This window comes from Sander vitreus, chromosome 20 (genome assembly GCF_031162955.1).
Source record: "Sander vitreus isolate 19-12246 chromosome 20, sanVit1, whole genome shotgun sequence".
NCBI classification, from domain to species: Eukaryota; Metazoa; Chordata; class Actinopteri; order Perciformes; family Percidae; genus Sander; species Sander vitreus.
Window position 1 is genome coordinate 9,156,330 of NC_135874.1, and position 9,209 is coordinate 9,165,538.

Consider the following 9,209-nt stretch of genomic DNA (forward strand, 5'->3'; position numbering starts at 1 on the left):
ACAGTGAGACAGTCTGGATTCTATTTTTGGAAAACACTGGTTTCAGGTTTGTGGTGTTTCATGCTGGTACATTATGGACAATGATATACCGTGTGTAGCAATTAATAATGGGGTTCTAAATTACTGCCAAATAGTAAATGTTCCTGCGCCGTTTCAAAGTTGGAATTCTTTTTATAGTAATATTGATTACCCACACACACCCACACACACCCACCCACACACAGAGTTAATGATAAACTTGAGACGGACAAAGTCTGAGGGTCCAAAGTGATACAAATGTGCACACTTGGCAAAAAAAAGACACAAACACATCCACACAAAAAAAACCCACAGAACTCCAGAAGCATAATGCTCTAGTTTAATTTATTTCTCTCTTACAGCATCTCTTTTACAAAACAAATACATCCCAAAACAGGACATTAGTAATACTCTTTCAAAATAAACAGAATAAAGAATACAGTGGTTTTGTCTTTGAAAGGAGAGTCCTCAGTGTAATGACCGTCAGCCTTTTCCAATGGCAAGAGTGAATTCCGTGATAGACAAACATAATAATAATAATAATAATGCCCCATTTACACATTAATCATACACACAGATGCATGCGTGCACACACAAGGAAGACAGTGGTTTTCTTCAGCTCGGCTCTTATTGCTAAAATGTTAGCCTGCTCCCTCTAACAGAGATTGGTGAACCTAACTTGCAGCTGCACAGGAGCAGCTACTGGGTGGATGTGAAAAATGTCCTGTTTTAAAAACTGCATTTAAAAAAAAATAATTGATTCAAATGATAATTACATCATTGGGGAATGAGTCCATTTTTTGTGTCACCTCAACGTTTGTTAACCACAGGCCAACATGGCAGGCCAAACCTGCCGTATATCCACCAGAAAAAAAGACTCATCTGCATTACAGTGCTCTCCAATGTGGATGAGTATGCATGAACTAGTCCACCCTCAATAGTGTTATAAATTTAATACAGTATGTATTAATGATTGACCTGTACTAAGCATTTAAAAAGAAATGGCATGGTTTTATCATACCATATTCAGTTACTCTTTAAAAAAAAAAAAAAGTACATCTCCGTTAGAAGAGACAAAAAACATCACTTTAATGTGTTAAAGTTAAACAATAACACACGCAAAAAACAGTGTAAATTAACCGTATAGGCAATTAAATTCTTAATTATAGCGTGAGCGAGAATCTTTTGGCCTCCATTTTCGTTTTTGCTTACATCGTGCTAGGACCAGTACAAACAGTTAGGAGCCAAAACCAGAAGAACCAATCAGGGAGGAGCATGATTCAAAAGGACAGCTTTTAACAAGGAGTGCTTTCCCATGCACACAGTATTTGGGATCGTAGCTCATATCCTGTTGAGGTTGTATTCAGGATAAGAATCTTTATATTCCCCACAGCAGCATGGTTGCATTTGTGAATCGCCACTACTGTGTTAAAAGAAACAAATCAACAAATCAACTAATATTGCCTATCTTTAAATGCTCAGTGTTCAGACACTTCAACTCATAAACTTCATACTAAGAAGATAATTTCATAAATCTGCATGTAAACAAACTCAATGTGGCTTTGATTGCATTCAGGTAAAAGTTCACGCACAGACACTGAATTACTTGACTCCTTTTCTGGCCATTGATTTCAATGTCCCACTTTGATTAAAACTTGATTTGAATGGGAGTCATTTCAACATCAAAGAAACACACACACACACACACACAAGTTTGTTTCACTATCTTTGTGGGGACCCGTCATTGACATAATGCATTCCCTAGCCCCTTACCCTAACCTTAACCATCACAACTAAATGCCTAACCTTAACCCTTACCCTCACCCTAACCATAACCTAATTCTAACCCTAATCCTACAACCAAGTCTTAACCCTCAAACAGACCTTTAACCTTGTGGGGTCCAGCATTTTGGGCCCCACAAGGCTGTGCAGACCCCACAAGTATACTGTATTCCCCGGTTTTTGGACCCCACGAATATAGTAAAACAAACAAACACACACACACACACACACACACACCTGATTTCAGAAACACAGATGTGCTGTACATTTCGTCACAAAGACTGTCTCAGCCACAGAAAGAGAAGAACAAAAGTATAAAGAATGAACTGAATAATGCTCTTAGTTCATTCAATACTACAGTATATGTGATGCAGCACCTTCAGAGTTTAAAGACATAAGAGTGTGAAACAGGGAGATAATAGGGATGATGATGATGAGGGAAAGAGGATGAACTAGTGACTTTATTTTAAAGGGACAACACAGACGTCATCTTTGCATACTGTGACCACCCGACTATGACAGCAGATTGTCTCACCGCATCTCTATCAGCGAAATGCGATCGAACACTAAATTACAGTTCAGTTTACTCAGGGCCCCGAAAAGATGGTGAGAGGAGAAGTGGAGGAGGAGGGGAGTGACAGAGGAGAAAGAAAATCAATCAGGCTGTCTGCTTTCACTGCCGACATCCAGAGCAAATTTGTCATCCCTTAGGTGCCCTCATATTCAGAAGTATGTATTGGAATTTATATTGAATCTTATTCTTCTATTCCTCCGACCTCTGAGGTGTAAGTTCTCCGGGAATGAGCTCACACATGGCAGATAGGAAGTGAGGAAAATAGAGAACATGGGTGTCAAAGGATTGAAAAAGTGATGACTAGATCTACCAGAAAGGGGGAGGGGGGGCATCAAAGGGAAGAAGAGGAAGCGACAGAAGGAGGCGGGTGTAAAGTGTATTACTACAGCTGTTGAACACTTGAATGCACTGGTCTGTTAGGAGAGAGGAGACAAACAGAGCGGGAGAACAGTTACAGACAGGGACAGAGGAAGAGAATATTTGGAAAGTCAGTGGCACCAGTTTGCCAGTCAGTTGAGTAACGATGGCTTCTTCATGACCCGACATAATCTAGGGTAAAATGTCTCTTCATTCAGAACAGGCCTTTGTTGTTTTTCTCTACGATAGTTTTTTTTTCTTTTTTCCTCTACACGTTTTTAGTCTCTCCTGTATTAAAAGAGTTTACTTGTGGCCTCTCAGTCAATCTGGATTGTTTGTCAGATGTGCCGTAGACCAAGGTTAGTCGCTGGGCAGGCCAATGGGAGAGCGAGGCAGAGTGGACAGTGGGAAGAGCCATCACCAGTTCATCATAGAGTTTCTGTTGAGGGTCATGAAGAAAACTTGGCTGCTACCTCCCGAACGCACCGATGCAAAGAATACCTACACACACACACAGAGAGAGAGAGAGAGAGAGAGAGAGAGAGTGTGTGAGTGAGTATTACAAACATTTTTGTGTTTGTACTTTTCTGTAAGTACATTGTGTAATTAATTAAGGCTATCATGTTCATGCATCTCAATTTATAAGTGAATCGTGAGTGTCAGCTTTTACAAACTGCGGATATGCCATTTCAGTATGAACTCTTTTGTTGCATTTAAAGCATTTATTTTTGTTGAAATCATGTTTCTGTGATTACATTTGGTGTCATATTTGATGTTGTATGTAATTAACTACCCATAAAAACGTAATCTTAAACTTAATCATCTGCTACCTTATCTAAACTTGAACATGTGTTACCTGACATAGCATTAAAAGTTTGCTTTTTGGTTCCAAGGGGCCTGTGTGAGATCTATGCAAATCATACCAACTTATTATTATTTGTCACACATCTGTGCTGTAATCAAGAGCACTCTACTGGAGCCAGTACAAAACAAGACCAGATCAGGTCAAGTATTGTTCTAAATGTTGATGTTATTGTACTCCAATCATTTCCAAGCAACAGATAAGAATAACTGAGTACTTTGAGAGTGTATAGTATGTGTGTGTTTTGTTTTTTTACCTTGTCATTCCGCTCACAAAGGAATTTGAGTCTCTGGGCTCTCTTATGCATAAAGACTCCATCCAGATGACCTGTCTCCACAGAGCGGATCTCTATGGCTTTCTCACCCCAGCCCATAATCTGATTGGAGTGGATATAGGCTGGAAAAGAGAAATCACGAGAGATTTAAATAAAATAGAATAAATAAATAAATGTATTTTTATATCATTGAGTTCACAACTCAATGATATATAAACATACCATTAGAACACACCATAAACCAATGTAGAATCCAGATTCATTAGCAATAGCCTAAGTAGTTGCCTATAAAGTGTTAAACCACTGGCTACCACATGATGGTAGTAAAGTACTTTACTATGGAAACGGTGCTCATACATACATACAACACACACACATACAACACACACACACACACACACACACAAACACACAGGCTCACAAGTCTAAACATCAGGCCACTTACGTAGGCTACGGCAAAAGGTCTGCGTGGAGCCTCCGCAGAACCATAAAACAGGCTTTACACCCTCACTTTCCCTTGTACATTGACTATTGATCATCAATAAGCTCTATCCATTTTTCATATTTCTCAAACTTTTACCCTCGCTCCCCCGTCCCTCCATGTCCTTGCTCCTTCTAAGCAGCTCTGGAGGCCTTTATGCGAAGGCTGATGTTATAAACTGATTTCCGAATGCAATTAAACCTCCAATGAACCCCCATAAGCTCATGGCTACCAGAGAATTCCCTACACTTTTCATCTGCATTGCAACACACACACACCGTTTCACTATCTTTGTGGGGACCCGTCATTGCCATAATGCATTCCTTAGCACCTTACCCTAACCTTAACCATTACAACTAAATACCTAACCATAACCTAATTCTAATCCTGATCCTAAAACCAAGTCTTAACCTTCAAACAGCCCTTGGGAGGAGACATTGGGGGCAAAAAAAACAAACAAAGACCAGCATTTTGGCCCCACAAAGCTGTCCGGACCCCACAAGTATACTGGACTCCCGGTTTTAGTTAAACAAGAACACACACACACACACACACACACACACACACCTGATTTCAGAAACACAGATGTCAGTCTTTGTGTACATTTCGTCACAAAGACTGACAGTATATGTGATGCAGCACCTTCAGAGTGTTGTGTGTAGTTATTTAAACCTTAAGTTGAGTGATTTTCTAATTTAAATCTCTGAACTGAGTTTTTCTCTGTGATGTTTTAACGACTCCAGTGTTGATACAAATCCATTTAAATCAACTAAACACAAATAGTCGTGTGGGTGGGACGTACCAACAGAGGTAGGCATCTCTCCCCACTGTAGGACCACGTCCTTGGTGATTCGCCCGTATGTGTTGACGTAGACGCCCTCGTCCTCGTAACACAGCAACATCTCCATCCCATCAGTCTTAGGGAGCACCACGATGGCATGGGGCGTCACCTGGCTCTGGATCTATCGCAGACACACATGCGTGAGGCTTTTATGAAATCTGTCAAATGTAATCATAATCTACAGTTGATTCAAAGAGTACAGAGGTTTCATCATGGGCATGTAATGCAATAGAATTTGGCTGTCTCTTTGGCTTTTTGTTGTTGTTGTTGGACCGACTGGCATACTTTAATCCTCTAAAGAGCAAGTTTGTGGACATTGACAAGGCTGCCAAATTTCAGGAGTGTCAGCGCATCAAGGGGTTCAGACTTTGGCTTGTTGTCTGAGAAGCCTTGTTCTGTAATATAAGTGAATGGACAAACTATTGCACTTTCCTTTGACCTTAATTAAGAGAATCAACATCAGGAGAGTTGGGAACAATACCACACACAGACATACAGTAGCTTGAATCTGTGCACTTTACCCAAAGCGTACCCTAGAGAATAACCCCCGTTATTTGTGCCAGCAGGCTCTCCTGAGGTGTGACTCAAAACAACACTTCAGGAGCACAACAACAGATCATATCAGTAAAATTAGTGAGTGATAACGGGATGACAAAACTCATCTTACCCCACGGGAAACTGCATGTACACAAGACCTTTTTAAAAATGGAACGCACATAGTATTGTCACACTTCTGTTTACTCTGACCACATTAAGGAAGCAACTTACACACTGTATCATATGTAAACCGCAGCACTGTAACCTAACAAAACCACTCTGAGTACATCATACTATGGTGTTGATTGGTAAGTCAAGTGCAGTTTTTGGAATATTGTCAGGTGTGTGATAAACATCTGACAACAATGCATTGAATAAAATTGCAAGTCAAATGAAAGTAATGCTAATGAATATAATGAATATATGTGGAAGTAGGATTCATTTCAGCATTTTTGTGTTGTGACTCCAGCATGGCTTAACATTTCCCTGGTAGTATAGTAGTATACATCTTTTCACAACCTTTCTACGTCTCCTGTGGGTAAGATGAATTCATTCATGCAACCGGTTTCTACCCTAAATTGTCCATTAATCTCTACTCTAATGAAGTGTACTGCACATAGACAAACGTAGCACATCTGTGCATCCACTATGGGGTTCTACTAAAGGTCTATTGATCTAGTCTAAAGGGTGGATGGCAGGATGTCACCTTCATCTGTTTGGCACACTGGAAGAGAAGTTGGCAGGGAAGGAGACAAAAAGGAAGCATGGATTAAAGGCAAAAATCGCAAAAAAAGACTAGCACCTCAAGTGGAATATTCTGTAATAATAAGTCTTGTGGGGCACTCACTGTAAAGCATGGACTCAATTCAACACAGGCTACAATTGCATGTCCTTACATCTGTATTTACTGGGTTTATATTTACTGAAATATTGCCACTAAATCAAGAGTTTGGCTGAACTGTGCTTGATTCGGGTAAGAGCATGCGATTAGTTAAGCCACCACGGAACAAACTAATCTGCATGCAAGTACCAAAAACTGATTTGCATTCAAGCACGCACATGGACATATACTGATGGTGTACCTAGCTTCCATGAGTGATTGAGTGACTAGAATTTATAACTGACTGCATGCTGCCAATGAAAAAAACAGGTAGGCTATAAGAATACAACGACTTCTTGAGAATAACGCTCTTTCTTGCAACAGGAAATGTTATAGCAGCTTAATGCATCATATTTAGCAACAAAAGCATCTGATAAACCAGTTAAGCACCCACATCAATCTTTTACTTGCACGACAGTAAATCAAAGAGGTAATTTGTCAAGAAAAGGTAATTGTATTCCTAGAAGCCGATCCTCGTGAGACAGTGTGTGTGTCAGTGCTCACCTTGGCACAGGAGGACATCAGCAGCTAATACAGTAGGAAGGACTGAAAAAATACTGGTATCCCTCTGGGCCTCACATCATTTGTGTGTGTGTCTCTCTTCATTCAGATTCATTAGGAGGTGACTGAGCATTATTCAGAAAGCATGTTTATTTAAGATATACACTCAGACACACACAGCACTCACATGTGAGGGGATGTAGATGTCGTAAGGGTTGCCCGAGTCCACGTCGATGACATGGAAGCCAACGCTGGAGCCATAGATGACCTTTAACCTCTGACCTTCCTCCACTGTCAGGTCAACCAGCTGGGGACGATGCTGCAACTCTGTGAATGACTGAAAAAGAGAGAGACAGACAGACAGGGGAAGGAGGAGAAAAAGTAGGAAAACATGAGATCCAATTAATCTATAGGTACATGTGTATGGTGTGTATGTTAGTCTCACTTTGCCAGACCTTCCTCCACAGCGCTGCGGAGGAGGGTCTGGCTAGTCCACACAGCATACCAGGATGAGAGACAAACGTGCTCTGGTTTATTGGCACTTCTTTAAACCAATCACAATCCGTGATGGGCGGCGCTAAGCACCACACAGAGCCACCATGTCGCTGCAAAAGAGCCTCGGGAAGGAACTTGTTTTGGCGGAACGTGTACGTTCAAAAGTTGTTTTAGTCGTGCAACAGAAAACTCAGACGGGACAGATAGTCTAGCTAGCTGTCTGGATTTACCCTGCAGAGATCTGAGGAACAGTTAACCATAGTCCTCATAAATCCACCGGAGTTTAAAATTCCAACACAAAGAAAGCCCAAGGTAACATCCGGCTGAAAAGAGTGAAATCTGGCGGAATTTCCGGCGGCAACGGAGCAATCCCGGAAGTGGAAAGTCGTAGATATATAGACTGTATAGATGTGTATGTTAAAGGTATAGTGCGTAGTTTCTGTCGCATCCATGAGGAATTCTAAGTAATGACAACAGTTGGCCCGTCCACATGACGCAAGCCTTCGGTCATTGCGCACTGCCCCCCCCCACCCCTCCTCAACGCAGTTGCTAGCAGCCAAGGAGGACACGGAGGATTAAAAAAAAAACATGGACTCTTCAGAAGAGGCAATTATCTTCACTTGATCTTCATCGCACTAACAGTCACTGGACTACACCATTTTGTAAACATAGCCATGCCGAGAAATACAGAAAGAGTTGTGTGGAGCTGATAGTCTTAGCTTTGTAGCAACTCATTTGGCAATAGCTTGAATGTAACAGACGTTCATTGTTATAAAATAGTTGTGCACTGAAGCTTTAATGAGTGTAAAGTATGTGCATGATTGTGCTTGTGTACCTTAAAGGCCATGAACTTGTGGTAGGGTTTGGGAGCCCAGGCATAGATTTCCACAGAATTCTTCAGAGCAATCACCAGGAACTTAATCCTCTCATATTTTACTGGAAACAGGACAAACAGGACACACAGTGACACACATGAACAGCTGCACCTTAATACTTTGGCATTCTGACCTGATGTACATACAATTTTATATATTAAGAAGGTGATACATCTAACATCTTTTGTTTCTCAACATTAGGAACACATTTATCATAAACCCTGTCCCCACTTTCCTTACTGGTCTAAATATCATGCATTTGATGCAAAAAAAAAATGTCCATCTTAGTCTGTAAAGCAACTTCCCTTGAGAACACAAAGGTATCTATAATTGGCAACAATCTGAGTAACTGGTAGCAAAGGTATTGTCTGTCTGTATGTACAATTTTACACATCCCCAGCCTTTGCACGTGTAATCAAAATTAATGTATTCATTCATGTACACATATACAGATCCTTACCAACTTTATAATGCACACAGCCCTCCAGTTCCCCAACTGTAATCCAACCCTGTTTCTTCTCTACTTCTGGGTCGTTGTGTAATATTCTGTTCCTCAGCCAGGACAAATAGTAGACACGCAACTTATTCTTTTTCCCTGAGAAAAGGAGGGACAGAGGAAGAAAGAGAAATGAGATTGAATTTATAGGAAGGAAGTCCCAAAAACCCAAAACCTATTTGGCTGTACACAGCACACACAATGGCACGTTACCAGGCAATTGCGACTGACCTAGA

At 40.8% G+C, this 9,209-nt stretch overlaps 1 protein-coding gene across 4 annotated transcripts in view; it reads right to left on the reverse strand.

Moving 5' to 3' along the window:
- Nucleotides 1–344: 344 nt before the first annotated feature.
- The window catches only part of tnika (TRAF2 and NCK interacting kinase a), a 68,658-nt gene continuing 59,793 nt past the window's right edge, over nucleotides 345–9,209 (reverse strand). For 3 of the 4 annotated variants that reach the window (XM_078276726.1, XM_078276725.1, XM_078276723.1), the window contains 6 exons: nucleotides 8,938–9,072; nucleotides 8,438–8,538; nucleotides 7,295–7,444; nucleotides 5,151–5,310; nucleotides 3,850–3,989; nucleotides 345–3,232 (listed from right to left, as the gene is read on the reverse strand). In XM_078276726.1, coding sequence (XP_078132852.1) covers nucleotides 3,149–3,232; nucleotides 3,850–3,989; nucleotides 5,151–5,310; nucleotides 7,295–7,444; nucleotides 8,438–8,538; nucleotides 8,938–9,072 — 770 coding nt within the window. In that variant the 3' untranslated portion in view covers nucleotides 345–3,148. Of the gene's footprint in view, nucleotides 3,233–3,849; nucleotides 3,990–5,150; nucleotides 5,348–7,294; nucleotides 7,445–8,437; nucleotides 8,539–8,937; nucleotides 9,073–9,209 lie in introns of those variants that run through there. The other variant, XM_078276724.1, reaches the window with a different exon arrangement.